This window comes from Camelus bactrianus, chromosome 8 (genome assembly GCF_048773025.1).
Source record: "Camelus bactrianus isolate YW-2024 breed Bactrian camel chromosome 8, ASM4877302v1, whole genome shotgun sequence".
Taxonomy (NCBI): Eukaryota; Metazoa; Chordata; class Mammalia; order Artiodactyla; family Camelidae; genus Camelus; species Camelus bactrianus.
This window is the reverse complement of record NC_133546.1, coordinates 75,322,110-75,344,259: the sequence shown is the minus strand read 5'-3', so window position 1 is coordinate 75,344,259 and position 22,150 is coordinate 75,322,110. Positions and strand designations below refer to the sequence as shown.

The following is a 22,150-nucleotide window of genomic DNA, read 5'->3' as shown; positions in this document are numbered from 1 at the left end:
AAAATAGTACAAATGAATCTGTGTACAAAACAGAAATGGACTCAGACATAGAAAACAAACTTATGGCTACCAAAGGGGGAAGAGGGAGGAAGGGGTAAGCTAGGAGTTTAGGATTAGCAGATACAAACAAAAGACAGATTTACTGTACAGCCTTGGAAATTATATTCAACAAAATAAAATATAAGGAAAAATAATCTGAAAAAAATATAACTGAATCACTTTGCTGTACACATGAAACTTACAATACTGTAAATCAATTATACTTCAATTAAAAAAAAAAAAGTCCAGACTAAACCATAATTTTTTCAAATAAATGTTCTTATCTTGGAACATAAAGCCATCCTAAATATGATTTCCTAGGGAATTTTAAAAATTTCTTTTATTTTCTTTTTAGGTGTGGATTCAAGCTGATCACTGGTCCTTGAAATGCACTCTTTACAAAAGATCAATGGCAGACATCTGAAGGTCTGTCATCAATCTCTCTTAGAAGCAGTCACTTGGATCTCTTATAAAATGGAGGCCAAAAATTGTTGGGGGGGGTGGCAAAGGGGCACAGAGAATGGAGGGTTACTAGAAAGTTTATAATTCACTCTCCTTTGGACCCTCAAAATACTGTTAACATGAAATTAGCACATATTTCCAACAGCACCTTATCTAAGCGCTGTTTTAAGTAAAATATTTTCCAAAAATTGTTTCTATATACTACAGCTAAATGCCGTTCAGAGTTAACGTAACTCCACCTAACACCTTAGGCAAAAAAATTCTGACATTGATAATATACAAGGGTGACTGAAAACGTAATGCAACTACAAGTCTTTTCTTTAAAATGATAAATAAAAGCAGATACTGGTTTTGTAGTTGAGTAGAAGAGGTGATTGATTTTACTCAACTCCACGAAAGCATTAAAATGAAAAAGTTTCAAAGAAAAGGACTTCTCAACCAGTGAGGAGTATTTCTGTTGGTTATATGATATGGCTTGAGATAATCAAAGATAATACCAGGGAAAATTGCTCAACAAGACTTAAGTCATCAGTGAAAAGCTTTAAAAAGTATAAATGACTGAAGATTTATTTAAAATTTTGGGGGTGGGGGTAATTAGGTTTGTTCATTTGTTGTTTTAATAGTGGTAGTGGGGATTGAACCCAGGACCTCGTGCATGCTAGGCATGCACTTTACCACTGAGCTACACCCTCCCCCACCAAAATTATATTTCTATACCCTCAATAGTAGAATTTTTTTAATTAACACTAATAGCAAATACTGACAATAGCAATAATAGAAGTGACAAGAGGTAGAGCTTCAGGAAAGAACACAGACCATGAGGGAGATGAAATAAACCTTTGCATAATAGTCAACGAAAACAGGGACAACTGGTCACCAAACAAGTTACACGCAAAGCTTAGACTCAAACCTAGCCTTACTAACTTAACCCAGCACACTGCTTTTCAATTCTGTCATGTTATTTCAACGGTTTAAAAAGTCCAGGTGATGACCAGTACCTGACCTAAGACATAACTGCAGAAATAGAAAACAAAAAGGCTATATGGAAGACTCCCTTTCAAACAAACAAACAAAAAAGCATGAAAGGACCCATCTATTGATTCAGTCAATTTGTAGAATAAAGTTTAATAATCAGAAAAAAACAATTTTATTTTGTTTAAGCTGACATTTTAAAGTTATGGTGGTTCTGCTATTAAATGCAAAGAGATAAATAAAGCAAAACAACATTGTCAACATTTGAATACATTTGGCAAAAATCTGAAGAAATACCTTAAGTCAGCTTGAAATTGATAATCTCTTCCCCCAAAATAACCTCTTCTAACACAAATGTCAACTACAAAAGCATATGTTTTACCTTTCATGAATCAAACATGCGGTTAACCATGTACACTCTGGAGCTAGATCTCCTGGGTTCAGTCTTGACTTTACAGTCCAGATTCCCACCTCCGTCCCATCCCAGGAAAGCCAGAACTTCCTCTGATGCTCATACCTGCTCCTCTGGGCTGTACCCCTGCTAGGAGGCTGGGTTCCAGAGCTAGCTGAGATATTCTGAAATTCTGACATGATCTGTACACTATACTGGAGGGAGATATACACTATCGATTACACTGGGAGGTTCCCAAGACCTCCTTCAGGTCTGGTAATTCACTAAGAGGACTCACTAGAGTCAGCATACAGCTGCATTCATGGCTACGACTTGTTACAGCAGAAGGGTACCAAGTATACTGGCAAAAGGAAAAGGCACAAGGAGCAGCCCAGGAGAAGGCAGGCACAACTGCCCAAGTGTCCCTCACCAGGGGAGCTGTGCTGAAGATGCTGCTCAGTGGTAAGTTCTGACAACAAGTGTGAAATGCTGCCAACAGGGGAAGCTCTTGAGAGACTCGGTGCCCAGGGGTTTTACCAGGGGGCTGGTCACACAGGCAACCTTGCCCAGTACACAGGCAGATTCCAGACTCCTGAAAGGAGGGCAGGTGTCTGTACAGTTTGGGCATCGTGACCAACTCTTATTACTCAGGGTAGTGAGACCCCAAATAGCCAAGGGCCAACCCTACAAGTCAGTCCCGCTCCCAGCAGACTAGTCAATCCTTTACAGAATGGACCTTACCTGCCTGATGCCTGCTTCATTCCCAGAACCCAGGAAAGTGCCTAAGATGTACAGCAGCCGTCAAAACAAAACTATTTTAATGAAAAAATTTCTGGCTCCCCTATTCCCTAGCTGTATAAACTTGGGAAAGGTACTTAGTTTAAGCTCTGTGTGCCTCAGTTCCCTCATTTGTAAGACAGAACAATGTTACCTACCTCAAAAGACTGTTTTAAGAATTATATATGTAAATTAATATATGTAAAACATACGCTCACACCAGTGTATGGCAAGAAGAAAAATTCCATCCTTACAGTTCTACCTTCTCCAAGTCACTGAGCTCTCCCATTACTAAAATTTTAATGAATCTACAGTCTACACAGAGATTAGAATTTAAATGATCATTGTTTCATATTACTGAAATCCCTAACTAGTTTGTGGACCATACAGAAACCTTTTAGCTCACATGACAGTACCTGACATGATACTTAATTATTGTAGTGCTCAGAAAATACGGACTTACCAACAAAATTGTATGTCTGTTAAATCAACCCTTCACCACGGTCAGAACGTAAGGCAGTCAACTCTCTTGACAATAATTACAACTTAAACAAAATGGCCTCCAAGTTCCTTTGATCTTCCTCCATTGAGAAATGGAAAGAAAAATGAGTCGATTCTATCCAGTGGAAAGACCACTAGGAGTGCTAGTAGCAGTAGCAGCAGGAGGAGGAGAAGGCTTGCGTTTATAATGTATACAATCAGAACGCCAGACAGCTGACTTCGCCTTGAACACACGCGTTCCAGTCTGTATAGATCACTAAGGGTTTTGCGCGGGCGCGCGCACACACACACACACACACACACACACATAATACACATATATCATATAGCAAGAATTAAGGACATATAAATTTATTTAGTAAAATCCAGTAACAGAAGAACATTTCAATCTCTAAAAAAAAAAAAAAGACAAGAATTGGGAGGAAAAAAGGATGGGACAACACGCAGCCAAAGTTAAACTGATGAGTCAGAGAGAGACCAGTGTTTTCCATCCCAGCTCTGACACCAGAGCTCTGCACACAATCATCAGGGCAAACCTCAGAATCAGCAGAATTATAAGAATAAACCCATCAGACTGAAGTTTCGCATTATGAGGGAACTTTTAGATTGGCAGGTCTCTTTAAAGAATTATAATCACAGACCTCTGTTTACATGAATTTCTCCTATTAGCATCAACATCATCATAAACACCACTTCCTCAAAGTCAACTTTACTCTTTAGTAAGAATTACTTTAAAATAGGTTTATACAAGAACTCTTATATATTTTGATATTGATAAAATATTGATTTAAAAAATGTCCATCACCGACTGCCCATAGTACTCGACTGGGTCTCACAATCTCCATTTCACATCTCTAATTTTTGAAGCAGTTACCATTCCTAAAAACTCCCATGAAGGAAAGGTCCTGGACATAAGTTAGGTCTGCCAGTCACGTGGAAGGCTCGAGTGCAGCAAAGGCCACTTTTCTACAGCCAGGGCAACTGACAAAGATGTCTAACAGACACTGAGTGGCTGCAGCCGCCACGGTCCTGTTCTCCGATCAGTTCATTAGTCCGGGGGTGAGAAGCAACCCAGGCGGCGGTTGGCAGTGGTGGCGGCAGTGGCAGTGGCAATGGTGTGGCCTTGAAACTGGAAGTCAGGAGAGGCTCCCTGATTCTGCTCCTCCAGCTCTTTCAATGATTCTGTGAGTAGCCTGTTCCTTAACAGAAATGGTATTATTACAGCTACACTGGTTGTTCCCCGCCCTGTCTGCTGACGTAGGATACACTGACACTAAGAGAGCTCAGGGCCTCCTGCTCTCTCGCTTGGACACTGCTGCAACGAGGTGACCCGCCCGCTCTCTCCATTCCAGTTCTTCCTCAGACCCGCCACCACCAAATCTGATCAAGCTTAAAGTTAGCTCACAAAAAAAGGGGCCATACGGAAATCTCTCATGCTCTTTTATGTACCTGTCCCTCCGTCTGTGCAGCTTCTCCCTCGGGTGAAATCCCACGCCAACTTCAGAACCCAGCTCAGGGAGACTGCTTCTGCGCCTCTCCCCCAAAGGGTCGTTCCACATGCCCAGACGCACACTCGCGTCCACCCACCCTGCTGCCTGCCCTCAGCTCTGTGCTCATTCGCACCCATTCATTCAGCACACACTTGCTGGGTTACATTTACCTACGACATGTCAAACATTGTGCTGAGGGCTGGGGACACAAGCCAAAACAAGACAGACAAGATCTCATCCCTCTCACAGCTACAATCCAACAGGGATGTTGATTTCACAATAATTATCCAAATAACATTTAATTACAACTATGGTCAGCATAATAAAAGATTCAGGGTGCGTCTCACATGTCTAATGCAAGCCTAACCTAATCTGGGAAGATCGGGGAGAATCGTTTCTCTTGTGGAGACACTGAAAGCAGAAACTGCAAAATAGGTAAAACTCATCAAGCAAGTATCTGTTAGCGAGCTTCCCAGGCAGAAGACACAGCATGTGCAAAGGCCGGGAGACAGCATTCTAGGAACTGTGATGACAATCGAGGGACAGAAGTCAGGGTGCAAGGAGACCATCAGCCCAAAATAGGTGCAGAGGGAGGTCCTTCTTACAACCACTAGTCTAACACTTCGCACATCATTTCAGAATTATTCATTTGCAAAAACGCAGTCCCCAGTAAGCAAACTCCTTTAGGTCTTTCAAACTTTTTTAGTCCCCTGATCCAATACAGTGCTTCACGGTGTGTCCTCAAGTCACGATCTGTGGAATGAAGAAATGAGTGTTTGATCTGAGCAAAGTGCTTAACCTCTCCATACCAGACAGGCAGAACAAAGCCATCTAGAGGGTTCACAAACCTTTTGTTTCTGACCCTCCCAAAACTTAACTGGGCAAGAGACACACTTTCATGCCAAATTACATGTGCTCAGAATCAAAGCCAGTATTAACCATGGGTGAAACTTTAAATACTAAAAACTAAACTTGAAGTCAGCAAGGGGCTCAAAATCCTCACTGCTCCATAAAGTGGCACCAACTAATAACCAATAGAACTGCTTTAAAACCCCCCTTCCCCCAGGGTCAAGAACGGGGCCAGGTAGAGGAAGAGCCGCTCCATCTGCCTGTTCCTAGTCTCCAGTCCCTCAAGAGATCTAAGAGTAGGATCAAGAGCAGGAAACAGGCACCTCTGCTGTCCTTCCTCCTCCCTTACCTTCCAAACACTATCAAATCAGGCAGGGTAAGAAAATGTTAAAATCCAAAATACCTCTACCAACCATTAGAAGGCAAGAATGTTTCTGGGGAAACATTCTTAAATTGAGTTAACTAGGAAATAACTTCAAAATGCATGAAAAGCTTGATGCAATTTATTAAGAAGTGAAAAAAAATGTGTATATACACATACATACACACACAGAGTATGGAACCACTTTATAATAACTAAACTGTAAAGTAAGACCTTTAGCATGTCTTTTAAAAGTACATTTGATCAGAATTTCACTAGCTACATTTACTATGTTATCTGACATGCATAATAATAGAGCCAAAATATGTAATAAGCCAAGAATTCTACTAAGAGAGCGCCCCAATGGAGCTGAATCATACGAAAGACTCAAAAACTTTACAAAATACATTTAATCATCTCAACTGCCCAATCATGTCCATCTTTTTCAATTATTACAACTAAGAAATCAAACCTCATTAAACCAATAAATGATTTTGCCTGTGATTTCTTTTTCCTGAAAGATGAAGACAAAACAGTGAAATAATTTAGATCATTCTAACATTACTCGAGATTTAGTAGCAACAGGAAAAAACAAGGACCTTTCTAAATCCTGACTGTGGAGTTCACACATGCCCTTCACACCACATCCTTGAACTCCTGGTACTGTTCTCTCCCACTTCCTCCGCTTCTCAAAAACAAACAAAACCGCAAAAGACCAAGCAAAACCAAAATAAAAAAGACATTCATTCGTTATACATCTAATGATCCCAGTGGCAAGACAACTAGTGAGCAAAACTAACACAACTAATGTTCTCTATTCCTCAGGTCAGAAGAAGTAAAATTTCTGTCCTAATTTGAGAGGTACCTAATTCCTCTTTTTCACCTCAAAAAGAGTACATGGAAATGTCAAGGTGTGGTAAAGAATGGCTTTTTTTAACCTATAAGTTATTTTAGGGAGCATTAGTGAAAATCTGATTTTATAAAGTACTTTTTGGGGAGAAAGAAACTTGAAAATTATTTTTCAATGATTTCGATACATAAAGGAAGATAATTACTGAAATTGCTATTCAATTTTTAATGAATAGATTTAATGCTTACTAGCATCTCTAGTTAACTGTATTAATTACTCAAAATGCACACTGTTTAACCTGAGTTCCTTTCTTTTTCTGGCCTTCTAAAGGCCCACTCTCCAGTGTTTCACTAGTGCAGTGATGAGTGAGCAACTGAGCCTCAATGCAGAACAGCAGTCCCAAACAGCCACACGCATAATCAATTTCAGGTAAACAAATACTACTCTAGCAATCAATCATTTTCACCTCATCACCTGAAAGGTTACGCAGAATAAATAAAAGATTGGCCCAATCAACTAACTATGATATTGAAAAGTGCTTCATAAAATGGTCTAGTTACAGTACTCCCACGGTATCTTCCAGTAATCAGTATCTGTTTTGGCAGTGAAGTAATTTGCCGATGGTGTGGCTTAGTTTAATCAAACATTACCAGCCTACTGAAACGTGACTCATGTATACAGTACTGAGGAAGAACAGTAAAGCCTCAGGAAAAGTTCAAGTCAAATAATGCAGAAATTTTAAACGACAGTCCCAAAGGCGGACTCCTGCCTCGGAGAGCTACCTATTTCTCATCTACTAAACAAATAAACCAATTTACAAAAAAGCAAGATTTTTTTTTCCTACCATGTAAGAGGTTTTTTAAAAATGTGAAATTTTTCCCATGAGATTACTTATAAGATATTAAACATAAATCAGATCTCCAAAGCCAAAACGTATAAGCTAAAAATAGTGAATCTATTTCAAAGGCTCAGGCAGAAACTGCAACAAACTAAAATTAGGTTTTTCTCATTTCTGGAGCTTTAAAATGCACCTCTGACGTTTATGGGGCACACAGACCAGGGTTCACATACATATGCTCCCAAACTAGCTGGTCAGAGAGAATCTAATTATTAAATTTCCAGGAATAGAAGCCCACTGTGCAAGAGACTCATGTAAGGAGATTCTTCTTCATTCCGGCTAAAACCCAGCTGAAAACACACTACGAATGATGATAGTAACAATCCCTCCCCAGTTGTTTTACTGAATAAAACTCCAACCCCACCAAAAAGGACCAGCACACTCTTTCTCAGGAAGCAAAGCGAGAGCCCAGGACAAAGCTGCCAGGTGGGCGGGCAGGTAGGGTTGCACCCGGGACACGGAGCATCCGATTCCCGACGGGGAAGACGCGGCCCCGGGTGGCCCCACCCACGGGGCACCTGCGAACGGCGGGAGGGGCGACCCTCTCACCCCTACCCCATCCGGCAGCGTCCCGCTCTGGCCCGGCCCCGGGGAGGTCGGAGCATCGCGGGCACCGGCTCCGGCGAGGAGCCCCGCGCCCCCATCCGCCGAGCCGGCCGGGCGCCCCGAAGGTCACGGCCGCGGGAGCCCGGGGCGCCGTCCGCGCTACCTTTGGCCTCGCAGTCGGCGCAGTACTTGTTGTCCTCCTCCCTCAGCAGCTTGGACAGGATGAGCTGGTGCTGCTCGTTCAGCTTCTGTGCCTTCTCCCGGCAGGAGCGCGTCGCCATCTCGGCAGCGGGCGGCAGCGGGCGGCAGCGGCGGCTGAGACGCGGGCGAGGGCCGCGCGGGCTGGACGCACCTGCACCGCCCGGCCGCAGACTCGGCCGGGAAGCGGCAGCGGCAGCGGCAGCGGCAGCAGCGGATGGAACAGGAGGAGGAGCGGCGGCGGCGCCGACGTGTCCCGCCTCCTCGCCGGGCCGGCTCCGCAACAGCGCCCGAGCCGGCGAGGGGAGGGGGCGGAGCCGACGCTTCCGGGCGGCGCCGCCGGAAGGAACGCGGACGCCGGGCGCGCTGCGCATGTGCTGGACTTACCTCAGAACTAGCCTGCCGCATCCTTCCGCCTCGGCTCGGCCCGCGGTGGTTCCGGAAGGATGCGCGCCCTGCCCACGGCAGGCTTCCCTCCTTTTGAGAGGTGCTTATTCCTGGTGGCTTCAGGTCAAACCTGGTAAAGGAAGATCTTTCCAAGGAGGCTTCCTTGCCTTTGTTCTCGCTGGCAGACATTGCAAAGGCAGAAATAACCGTGATTGGAGGGACTTTTTAAATTCATTCATTGTTTATTCACCAGCAGTTTTGAAACAGGCGCTGGCCTAGGAGCTGGAGACGCTCATGGAATGAAGAAGGCAAAACAGTCCCATACAGTTTAAGGGAGGGAAATAGTCTGGTAGTGACACATATTGAGGGCTAACATTTATTGAGTGATTACTCCGGGCCATGAACTATTAACTCATTTAACCCTATCACAACCCTTGATACTGTTACCCTCACTATGCAGAGGAGGAAATGGAGGCATGGAGTTAGATCACTTGCCCACGTTACAGAGCTACTCAGGGCAGGAGATGCAAATGGAATCCAAAGCCGGCGGTTGGCAGTGGTGGCAGCAGTGTGGCAGAGTCTAAAATGTTTGGCAGTAGGGCCTTCTGATACAGGAAAAATGAATACGGGACAAGAGAAAGGCCGTTTCCCAGGTCTCGGTGGACTCCCTGGGACACACCCTTCCAAGTGTGGATCCTTGGCTTCACAAAGGAAAGAATTCAAGAGTGAGCCACAGTTGAGTAAAGGTAGATTTATTCAGAGAGGTACATACTCCATAGAGTGCAGGCTATTTCAAAAGGTAAGAGAAAGGCCATGAGGTGTGAGGGCTGAGTGCTCAGTAGATACACACTCCATAGACAAGAGTGCAGTCCATCTCTCTCAGAAGGGATAGTGGCCACCAGGTGTGGAGATTGTTAGTTTTTCTGGGCTCCATAGCTTCATACGTTAATAAGTGCGAGGATTATTTCTACTACTTTGGGGAAGGGGCTGGGATTCCCAGGAATTAGGCCACCACTCACTATTTAATCTTTTATGGTTAGCCTTGGAACTGCCATGTACCTGTCAGAGTGTCATTTACCATGCTAATGTATTACAGTGAGCATATAATGAAGCTCAAGTTCCACTAGAAGTAAAATCTCCCACCACCTTAGGCCTCAAGGCCTGTTGGAAGTTGAATTTTCCACTGCTTTGGCATTAATTGCTGTGTCATGCTTTGAATGGCTGTGCCCTGCCTCCTTACTTCCTGCCTCACTTCCATAGGAGGGGAAGGAGTGTAGAGGGGGAACCACTGGCCCTGGGTGGTTTCACTTTAACAAGAATCTGTATCAACAGTTACTTTTAATGCAAAAAAGGAAACTAGGGAAAGGAGACACTCTTGACTGGAACTCAGAGTTTCCCAATCCAGTCCCATGGGATTTGAACCCTGGGTGAGGCAATCCGAATGTTTCTGCATGTTGTGGCTTATTAGCAATTTCTAATATAGGGCTTATGTAATCATAATAAACATGGCCCCTGCCTGTGGTGGGGCAGATGCTAAGGAAGGCACTGAGCAGGAATCTGTCTTATAGGGCCAATTCCTAGCCTAGGCCCTGCATGAAGGTGAATTCCACGCCCGCCTAGCCTGATTCTTGGCACAGGGTCTCAAAAACATTTGTGCAATTAAATTGAATGGTGATGGCAGTGTAGATGGTGAGTAAGTGAACTAATTAGCTTCAAGTAGCTTGGAAAACAGACTGAAGGGCAGAGGTGCTACTTAGGAAAAGTGAAAGACAATGCTGGAGAAGTCAAGTGCAACAGGATTAAAGAAGGCTTGGGAGACATGGAAACAACCCAAATGTCCATTGACAGATGACTGGATAAAGAAGATGTGAGATAGATAGATAGATAGATAGATAGATAGATAGATAGATAGATACACATATACAACGGAATACTACTCAGCCATAAAAAAAGAACAAAATAATGTCATTTGCAGCAACATGGATGGACCTGGAGACTGTCATACTAAGTGAAGTAAGCCAGAGAGAGAAAGAAAAATACTGTATGTTAACACTTATGTGTGGAATCTTTAAAAATGACACAAGTGAACTTATTTACAAGACAAACAGACTCACAGACATAGAAAACAAACTTATGGTTACCAGGTGGAAAAAGGGTGGGAAGGGAATAACTGGGAGTCTGAGATTTACAAATACTAACTACTATATAGAAACTAGATAAACAACAAGTTTCTACTGTATAACACAGGGAACTACAGTCAGTCTCTTGTAGTAACCTATAATGAAAGAGAGTATGAAAAGGAATATATGTACGTATATGTATGACTGAAACATGCTGTACACCAGAAATTGACACAACACTGTAAACTGACTATACTTCAATTGAAAAAGAAAAAGAAGAAGAAGAAGAAGAGAAAGAGGAGGAGAAGGCTTGGGATACCAGAAGAAGCAATCTTGCCTTGATGCAGCTGACAACAGAAAACTGTAGATTCTTCACCTAGGATAGTAGCATGGAAAAAAAAAAAGATGTTTGGGAGAGTTAATCCACAGGAAGCACTTAACAAATATTATTTTTAGTGGCTTTTTTCCCTCAGTGCAAGAATTCAGAAAAAAAAAACAGAAGACAGACTTACCACCAAGAAATGATGTATTTGATGGATTGAAGAGGCACAGTAACATCTAATAGAAATTTAATATATGCCACATATGTTCTTTAAAATTTTTTAGTAGCCACGTTTAAAAATAGAAAAAGGGAGGGTATAACTCAGTGGGAGAATACATGCTCAGTATGCACAAGGGTTCCAATACCTCCATTTAAAAAATTGTAATAAAATAAGCAAAATTTTTTTTAAAAAATAGAAAAAGGAACAGGTGAAATTCATTTTAATGGTACATATTATTTAATCCATTGTGTCCAAAATATTATCATTTCAACATGTGAGTAGTACCAAAAATTATTAGTGAGATATTTTAAGTTCTTGTTTCCATATTGTCTTCAAAATCCAGTGTGTATTCTACACTTACAGCTCATTTCAACTTGGACCAGCTGCACTTCAAGTGTCCAATAGCAACAGTGACTACATTACTGAGAAGTGCTGTGCTAGGTGGTCAGCCTGAAGGCATTAAAAATCTAAGTTTGACAAAAAACAAACAACCCAATCCAAAAATGTGCAGAAGACCTACACGAGCAATTCTCCAATGAAGACATACAAATGGCCAATAGGCACATGAAAAAATGCTCAGTATCGCTAATTATCAGAGAAATGAAAAGCAAAACTTAAATGAGTTATCACCTAGCACCAGCCAGAGTGGCCATCATTCAAAAGTCCACAACGATAAATGCTGAGAGGGTGTGGCGAAAAGGGAACCCTCCTACACTGCTGGTGGGAATGTAGTTAAGTGCAGCCATTATGGAAAACAGTATGGAGATTCTTTTTAAAAAACTAAAAATAGAGTTACCATATGACCTAGCAATCCCATTCCTGAGCATATATCCAGAGGTAACTCTAATTCAAAAAGATACATGCACCCCAATGTTCGTAGCAGCACTATTTAAAATAGCCAAAACATGGAAACAACCTAAATGTCCATCGACAGATGACTGGATAAAGAAGTTGTGATATATTTATATGATGGAATACTACTCAGCCATAAAAAATAATAAAATAATGCCATTTGCAGCAAAATGGATGGACCTGGAGATAAGCATTCTAAATGAAGTAAGTCAGAAAGAGAAAGAAAAATACCATATGATATCACTCTTATGTGGATTCAAAAAAAGAGACACAAATGAACTTATTTACAAAACAGAAATAGACTCACAGACATAGAAAACAAACTTATGGTTACCAGTGGGGAAAAAGGTGGGAAGGGATAAATTGGGATTCTGAGATTTGCAGATACTAACTACTATATATAAAGTAGGTAAACAGGTTTCTACTGTATAGCACAGGGAACTATATTCAATATCTTGTAGTAACCTATAATGAAAAAGAATATGAAAAGGAATATATGTTAAAAAAAAAAAAAAACCTAAGTTCAAAGTCGATTGTCTATTACAGATGGTAGAAGGAAGGACGAAAAAGAGATTGATACCAAAAACATCGTGGGAGGAAAACAACATTGTGTACCCTCATCGATATTTATTAGAACTTCTTTTCAGTTTTCTGATCATCAGAAGCTTGCAGTCTATCTAGTGTGAGATGCAAACATGTAAATAGAAAAATTAAGAGCCACATTGTAAAGTCTGCAGCAAATACAAAGTGCTCTGGGAGCAAAAGGTACAGAACATCAGTAGCCTGGAAGAAATGGGGAAGGCAGACCAAGTATGTGATGCTTAAACTTGGTTTTAACAGATGGAGGTATTTTTCAAGTGAATAGAGATGGAGAGGAACAGTTTGAAAAGGAACAGTTTGAAAAAAAATATGTATGGACTTCTGAAAATGTATGGTTATGTGCTGCAAAGCAGTGACACTATGAAGCGACAGGAACCTAGAATGTGCCTGGAGACCACGAAGGCAGGAAGGGAGTCTAAATGAAGAAGATTGGGCCAAGAGGTTAAGTGCTTTGTGGCCAAACTACATAGTTGGAATTTTTCCCTCTGGGCATATAAACCAACAGAAGCTTTGTTTTCTGTAACTCTGGTGGCAAGCTGGAGAATTTGGATGGGGAAAAATGTTATCAGGAGAACAGATCACAGACAGGGTTGCAATAATAGTCCAAAGAAGATATGCTGAAAGCCTATTTTAAGCCAGTAGCATAGAGTTTGGAAGAGACAGAATCAAATGATGTTTTAAAATTAGAAGCAGCAAGATTTGGCAGCTGACTGTAGGGGTTGAGAGAAAGGAGGTGAGAACAACACCCAAGGTTTCTAAATTGGGAGACAGGTAAACGGTGATGCCATTTACCCAGATCAAAATAGAAGGGACAGTACAGATATGGGGAAAAGGTGTTTGTTTGAGGACATGTTAAGTTTAAGGTGTCCATAGGACATCCAGCTCCACACATCTAATAGGACACTGAGTAGCTACCTCTAGAGCTCCAGAGAGGAGCTGGTGTGGGCAAAGTCACTGGGAGTCATCTGCATTTAAATGGTCGTAGGAGCCATGAGGGTGGAGGAGATGCCTTGGAAGAAAGCTTGTGGACAAAAAAAAAAAAAAGAGTCCCAAGGACAAAGCTCTGAGGACTGCCAGCTAAATGAGAAGTGGACAGAGTAAGGTGAACTGTTGAAAAGAGAGATGAAGTATGGCTGGGAAGAGAACCAGAGGCCGTGGGTGGAGAGGCTTCTGAGAAGTGAGGGTAAACACTAATGCCAGCTGCTCTGGGAAAGTCATGTATTTCAGTTTTAGGCAATGATACAGCACACAGTCATGGGTCTGCACTATCCACTGTCTTCCTTCATAACTAGGCCTCCGCCAAAAATAAGAGAAGAACGGTCACCTGCTGGGGCTTCCCAGGGACTGCAGTTGTCTGATGTTTCACTAAAATGTTGAGGGAGGGGTAGAGGAGGGAAGACGCCAGGGCACAACCATTAAAAGAATGACGCAGCAACTGAGGATAGGACATAAACTGGTTAGAACCAACTAGGCCCAAGATGGCGGAAAATTCAACACTCTGTAGACCTTGAGGCCCAAATGGCAGAATATTTGACTTCCAGTAGAACTTGAGCTTCATTTCATGCTCATTGTAATATATTAGCATGTTGAATGGCACTCCCACAGGTGCCATGACAGTTCCAAGGCTTGGTCTTAAAAGGCCAAAATGTGGGCAGTGGCCCAGTTCCTGGGAATCTCTGCCCCTTCCCCAAAGGAGCTGAAATTATTCTCCCACTTGTTAGCAAGTGAAATTACTGACCCCATAAAAACGGACCTCCCGCACCCACTGTGGCCAATCTCACTTTCCTAGACGACCCCATGCTCTGGGGCTGCTTCTCGCCTGCTGCCTCTCTCTCTCTCTTGCCTTTTGAGACACCTGCACCCTGTCTATGGCAGTGTGTATCTCCCTGAATAACTCGCTTTCACTTTACTATGGCTTGCTCTTGAAGTCTTTCCTGCTCAAAGCCAAGGCCCCTCACTTGATGGGGTGCATCCTGGGGACTCACTGGGGACCTGGGACATGGCCATCCTCTTGTGCCCCATTTTCCTGCAACAGTTAGAAGGAAACAAAGGACGGAGACACAGGTAGATGAATAGGAAGCACTGCCAGAGTGGAGGGAAGGGAAGTGTCCCGGATGCACGTGGGAAGGGTGAAACAGGAGCCGCGAAATGACCACAGGCTCCTGTAAGGCCAGAGGTGAGTAGGTGTCCTTAGGAAATGGGTGCAAACAGCTGACAAAGTGCCTTCTGCTAGCTCTCAGAGGGGAGCAGTAACCTGTACTGCTAGGATCCAGGATGTCAAGGTGTCTACGGATGCTTGGTGACTGGGGATCCAGGCTGAAGATTTGTTTCTGCGGATTCTTAGAGAGGGGGGTCCCTTTCAACACTAAAATTCTGTTTCCCGTTAGAGGAAAAATGAGGAAGAGGTTTGGAGAGTTTGAACAGACGGAGGCAGTATTCCACAGAGGACACAGTAAAAGAGGCAAAGTGGGAGAGTTGGGAAATGAAGGAACAACATGGGGGGAGTGACATGGACTGGAGGGAGTCACATGTGAGGTGTGGGCTGAATGTCTGCTAAGAGCGGTAGGTACGGACAGCCGTGAGGATGGTGATGATAGTAATCAGAGCCACCTTTTGAAATAAATCTTACTATACTCAGTATTCATGTTGGAAAACCTCAGCCAGGATGGGCTAGTTCCTGTGGAATAACAAATAACCCCCAAATCTTAACGGCTTCAAACAACAGAAGTTTATCCCTTGGTCATGCTCCATATGCACCGGGTCGGTGGGGCTTCTGCTCCCCGCTGCCCTCCCTTGGGAACCAGACTGTTATAGAATCTGTCATCTTTCAGGGTCAGGGCAAGAAGATGATCATCTCACAGGCCTCCCCCCAGGAGTGACACATGTCTGCTTCCCCTATCAATCCACTGGCCAAAGCAAGTGCGTGACCGTCCTGATATCAGGGACCAACAGCACCTTCCTACCGTGTACTCAGAAGGAAAAGTGGAAATATCACCGAACAGCCCAGGAACGGTGGCTCAGAGATGTTGAGTCTTTGTTGAAAGTTGCCCAGATGTTAAGTAGCATAATTGGCATTTGTGGTTCGGTGTTTTGGCATTAAGGCCCTGCTCCTTCCATAAGCTGGGTGCTCTACCCTCACCCTCCCACCCTGGGATGGATGGAAAACAGAGTAGAGTAAGTCAGATCCAGCAAAATGACATGAGCTGAAGAGAGGCCAAGTGTATTGCAGCAAGCGGAATACACAAATGTAGAGGTGCACAAACAGACATACACACGACAAGGAGAGGAACCCAGGAAGGACCTAGATCTTATTTTTGTTCTGTTTTCCGCGTTCACACCAGTTACACCAGCGTGTTTCCCACCCAGTGTGTGGCGCACACTCTCCTTCCACGTTCAGGTACCAGAGGACTCGCCTTGGTGTGGGGAGAGGGTGGCCTGTGTTGCAGGTGTGTGACTTCCAGACACTTCTCCATCTTCCTCTGGAAGTGGGACTGAGCGAGTATCTATTATACAACACAGCACTGCTCAATGTGGGGAAACATAACTTCCAAAGTCTTAGTGCCTCATCTTCTCACCCCCAGGAGAGAGACACTGATTTTTTTAGTGGTCATGTGAGTGACCAATGTCCCCAATCACAAAAAGCCTGATACAGGAGCCAGAAGGGCACATCCAACTCCTGCAGCCCCTGGTTAGAGCCGGTGTCATCAACCCCCATGTGCACCTGAAGGTAGATGCCTGGGGGAACCACAGAGTGAGGGTGGGGGGTAACCTTCATTCTTTTAAGCACTTTCTTGAAGCAAAATTAACAACTCTTAAGAAAACTGTCCTGAACCTACCCTTTCTCGTATCTCCTACACTCCCAATCCCCACCAGCCTCCTGACAGGAGTGCTGATTGCTTCCTCCATTCATTTCTTCATCCATCCAACAATGTGTTCTGTTTTGTTGTTTTGTTTTGTTTTTAAATGGAGGTACTGGGGATTGAACTCAGGACCTCGTGCATGCTAATCACATGCTCTCCCACTGAGCTATACCCACCTCCCTCAACAATGTATTTTGGAGTTCCATCTACATTTCAGGCACTCTGCTGGGTCCTAGGGATAAAAATTAGTGAGCGGTAAGTCGCAGCCTCATCCCCCACTCCTATGACAATTTACTGCTTGTCTGTATTCATAGATCAGAATCTCTCACAATGTCCTTGATGGCAGTTTCCGGAGCCCCCATCTCTAATGCATGCACGTGGCAAGCCCTTAATAAATGTTTGCTAAATGAATGCATGAGAATCTAAGATTGAGTGTAGGAGCTGGTGTGTGAAAACATACAGTTTCTAGAAGCAAAATTAAGAAACACAACTTCTCAAATAACTTTTGAAAAGGGAATCTAACACACAAAACTTGTTTCTATTACTCCTAATTCACTTCTGGTCTTGATCAACTTATGTTTTATTTAGGCTGTCCCTTTTCCCCACTGAACATTAGATTTTACAGACCTTCTGCATCTCATCTTATAAAAATGTTAAGTAATCAGGAATGCAGAGTCAACTTCAAGATTTAACACAGTCACAACAGCAGCAAAGCCGGTGTGGGATGAGCCGTAATCAGGCACACTCTGCTTTCACAGCTGGCCTTGGCTGTAATATAGTCTACCTCACCAAGCCTGGCTATTCAAGGGAAGACTCAAAGGTAGGTGAATAACAGTGTCATCTTGCTTAAGCAGGAGAGATAAACACAAGTTGAAAGCTATACATTCAGTCTTGGTAAAGGTGTGGGGGGCACTTATTATTTTTGCTTTCCCAGAATCCGGCCCCACCTCTTCCGGTAGCAGTGTCCCAGTTTTCCTTGGAGGAGCCATCCTCTTCCTCTGTTGAATCCAGTTTTGAAGGAGGGACTGCCAGCCAACGTCCCTGTACCTCCTGTGGGCATGTGACCAAATTAGGTCATTCAGATACTTTCCTCTTGTAAGTTGAGCTTGAGAGGAGTAACCCACTGGTAGGAACAGCTAGAGGCCCTTCATCCCTGTGGGGGTATGTTCATCTCTTTGCTTCTGCTCCCTTGATCCTCATGGCTACTGTAGCCCTGGTCCTTTCTGAAGACTGGCTCTTTAGCTTTCCTATGGAGTCTTTGTCTACCCCAATAAGTCTTCTAATACATTCCTCTATTCTTTGTTAGGTATAAAAAGTCAAACCAAAACTGATCTACATAGGGCACCCAAATTATGGGTAATCACCCATGTATCACTTGGTGGAAGTGGAAGGGGCATGTTCTTGAAGACCTCCACTTCTTTTCCTGTTCTTTAAAGGAGCCCACTCTTTTTTTTTTCCCAGGCCTCGAGGTTTGGTAACCTTGATGGTATAAAATATTTTATGCATGAAATTTTCTGTCATTCTCATTGTTGACCTTCTTACCAAAAATGGTGCATGTCATCTTAGTGATTTTAAACTAAAGATAGCATCATTTTTTAGGAGCTATAAGGAAAGGAAATAGGCATAGGTTTATTTTTAATTGTTTTAAAATATTATTTATCTTTTACCACCTTAGGATAGGCAGAGGTATCTTGGAGACAAGATGGACTGACCATAAAAGAAAAAAATTGAAAATCAGAGTTCTTTAAAATTTAAAAGTTCTGCTCTTCAAAACACACCATTAAGAAAATGGAAAGACACTGTATATCTTAAACTTACACAATGTTTAAGGTAAACATTACATAATATGTCAGTTATATTTTTAAAAGCTGGAAAAAAGGAAATATAAAATTTGGAAAAGATATTTACAAAAAAGAAAAAATCAAGCTATAGATTTGGAGAAAATATTTAAAACACATGATAAGTACAAAGGAATTATTTAGAGAATATGTAAGGAACTCCTGCAAATCAGTAGTAAAAAGACAATCAACCCATTAAAAATGGCAAAAGACTTAAAGAGATATGTCAAAAAGAAGATACATGAATGACCGACAAACACGTGGAAAATGTTTGACAACATTAGTCATTAAGGGAATGAGATACCACTGTACACCCATTAAAATGAATAAAATTTAAAAGAATGACAATACCAAATACTAATAGGTTGTGAAGCAACTGGTACTCTGCTGCTGGTGGGAATATGGAAGGGTATATCCATTTTTAAAACTACTCATCAGATAAAGTTAAACATACACTTCTGTGACTCAGCAATTTCACTCCAAGAGATATGAAAAAATATGTTTGTAAAAAAGACTTAGAAGAGTATTCATAATAGCTTCATTTATGATAATCCAACACCTGGAAACAACCTAAATGTCACTAAAAAAGGGAATGGATATACAAATAATGGAACATTTATACAATGGAATACTACACAGCAATTAAAAGGAACAAACCATTTGCAAGACAATATGGATGAATCTCAAAATTGTTAGGTAGAGAAAAAGAAGCCTGACACACAAGAGTACAAATTGTATGATTCCATTTCTATGAGGTTCTAGATCGGGCAAAATGAATATATGGCAATAGAAATCAGAACCATAACTGCTCAGGGACGGAGAGAGGGTGGGGTGCACAAGGAGAACTTTCTGGGGCCATACAAATGTTTTGTACCTTAACTGGGGTGGTATATATAGTTGTCAAAACTTACTAAACTATATATCCCTCAAGAGCTCTCCATTTTGTTACATATAAATTATATCTCAATAGAAAGAATATTGGAGAAAGGTATCGAAGGACATTGTACCATATAGGTCCTCTAGGAAACCAAGCATAATTTGGTTTCATTTGTTCACATTATACTTAATTCTCTGCTGAGAATTTCCCTTTCTCCTTCCTTGAAAGCCTACTCTCAGCACTTCTGTATGACTGCCTCCCAGCTCTCCTTGGAGCCTCATAAAACCCCTCTTCATCCCATTCCCTCATTGTTGGTGTTGGGTCCCAGCCCCATGCTCCTCTCTCCCAAAGCAGTCATGTGTTTTTCAGGGACTGTGCATTCTCATAGCTTCCACTGTCACTACTGCTCTGAGGAACTAGCAAAAAAGGTCCCATTCTCACTCACGGCCAAAGCTACAGACCTTGACAGCCATTCTTCATGGGCTCAAAGAATTCTTCCAGGGTCTCCTTACCCTCACCTTCATCAACCTTCCATGTCTTCTGGAGCCCTGTCTTCCACTCAGTCAGCCCCCGCCCAGATTCTACATCTCTGCCTTGACATTTGGCTCTGGGAGCTCCCATGACCATCTACTTGGCTGCTTAGATGCCAAATCAACATGTTCTTCTCTCCACAGTACTGCCTCTCACGTTATCTCCTATGCTCCCCCTGTGTAGGTGAGGGCGAGCTGTCCCCACCTCCTCACCCAACCCAGACTGTCAGGACTCTGCAACCCAGTGGCCACGGCTGGCTTCTTGAAAGAGAAGACCCGCAGTGGACTTCAGATTCTAACACTAGCTTCATTTCTACACCTCCAAGTGCCCCACTGACCATTTCCACTAGGATAGCCTGGCTTCATTCAGAAATCCATGTCTTCAAAACCAAACTCATCTTCCTCCTCATTCAGGCTCTCCCTTCTGTCTTCCCTGCCATGATCCCAATCACCTGACTCTAGACCTCAGAGTTACCCTTGATTCATTCTAAATAAATGAAATATCCAATAAATGAACTACTCACTTCATTTCTTCTTTTAAAGTGTCTGCTATAATTTGGTTCATCAGCTCCTTACATCCAGGTGGGCCTGTTTGTTTCCATTCTTCCCCTGACCCTAATTAACCCAATGCCATTTTCTTGAATCTGTAGCCCTCACGTCAAAGAGCAGGGTCATGAACTTTTCATCAGCTCCAGGCAGAAAAAGCTACCGAACAGACCAAAAGTGCCCAAGGTACCAGCAGGTACATTGAGTATCTTTTCTTACATCCATCCATTCATTCATTCAACAAAACCACTGTGAACATGTCCTATTGCTAGTCACTAGAGATCTAGCCCCAAGTAAAAAAGACACATTTTCTATTCATAAGTACCTCACAGTCTGGGGAAGAAGACAGACAATAAACAAATAACCACACAAATCATGTGATGAAAGAAAGGAACACAGTGCTATGAGAGCATAAAAAAAGGGGAGATTAGACCCCAATCGTGGAAATCTCTAAACAAAGAGACACCTGAGCTGAAGACCAAAAGACTGACAGGCATAAACTGGTGTCTGTGTTGGGGAGGGAGTTGGAAACATGTAACAATCATTGTTTGAGGCAGTAACCAAAGACTTGTACAGAGAGTCTGAGACCATAAAGGGCAGCATGGTACCAGGGGAGGCTGGGGAAATAGGAAGGGGTCAAACCATATGGGGCCTTGTGCACGACTCTGAGCTCCTGCCACCAGGGAGCGGAGCTGATTGACAACATGGGTCCACCACTGTGTTCACAATGAGGCCACCCTCCCCCTGGGCTGTTGCCAATGACTGAGCCCCAGCATGGGGTACGAGGGTGGGGGAAGGATGCCACCATGAGACAAGAGACCTTCAACGGCCAACATTGGGCTGGCCCAGACCTTCTCAGAACTTTGCTACAATCTGAGCATCTTCCTGCCCAGACCTCCTTCCTCGCACCCTTCTGCCCCCCATCATGGGTGTTAGACTTGCATCATAGTCTGAAAGCTCTCCCACATTCTCCATCACTCTCCCCTTTATTCTTTTCTTTTTTATTGAAGTATAGTTGATTTACCATGCTGTGTTAGTTTCAGATGTACAGCATAGTGATTCAGTTATACATATATATGTGTATATATTCTTTTTTAGATTCTTTTCCATTATAGGTTATTACAAGATATTGAATACAGTTCCCTGTACTGTACAGTAGGTCCTTGTTGTTTATCTATTTTATGTATGGTAGTGTGTATATGTTAATCCCAAACTCCTAATTTATCCTTACCCCCATCTTATCCTTTGGGTAACCATAAGTTTGTTTTCTGTCTGTGAGACCCATTCTGTTTTGTAAATAAGTTCATTTGTATCATTTTTTAAGATTCCACATATAAGTGACATCATATAGTATTTGTCTTTCTCTGTCTGACTCATTTCACTGAGTATGATAATCTCCAGGTCCATCCATGTTGCTGCAAATGGCATTATTTCATTCTTTTTTATGGCTGAGTAGTAGTCCATAGTTTATATACATCACATCTTCTTTATCCAATCATCAGTCTTCATAGACATTCTCCCTAATAAATGTCTTTCCCATCTAATCCCATTTTGGTATCTGCTTCTTGGAGAATCCATATTTACACAGCCTTTCAGGTCACAACTGTCATTTCAGTCTTTATTCCAAGAGTTATAGGAAGTTTTTGGAGTGTTTAACACTCAGG

The 22,150-nt window shown here is 42.6% G+C and overlaps 2 protein-coding genes across 7 annotated transcripts in view; both read right to left on the bottom strand.

Annotated features, from left to right (window-relative positions):
* SMAP1 (small ArfGAP 1) overlaps positions 1 to 22,150 on the bottom strand; it is a 176,340-nt gene that overhangs the window by 119,981 nt on the left and 34,209 nt on the right. The window contains exons 2-3 of one of the 6 annotated variants that reach the window (XM_074368756.1): positions 17,643 to 17,745; positions 8,300 to 8,851 (exon numbers count right to left, since the gene is read on the bottom strand). In XM_074368756.1, coding sequence (XP_074224857.1) covers positions 8,300 to 8,708 — 409 coding nt within the window. In that variant the 5' untranslated portion in view covers positions 8,709 to 8,851; positions 17,643 to 17,745. Of the gene's footprint in view, positions 1 to 8,299; positions 12,442 to 17,642; positions 17,746 to 22,150 lie in introns of those variants that run through there. The other 5 variants (XM_074368757.1, XM_074368758.1, XM_074368760.1 and 2 more) reach the window with 5 other exon arrangements.
* SDHAF4 (succinate dehydrogenase complex assembly factor 4) overlaps positions 17,691 to 22,150 on the bottom strand; it is a 62,145-nt gene continuing 57,685 nt past the window's right edge. The window contains exon 6 of the transcript XR_012508771.1: positions 17,691 to 17,745. The gene's annotated coding sequence lies outside the window, so the exon portion shown is untranslated. The remainder of the gene's footprint in view (positions 17,746 to 22,150) is intronic.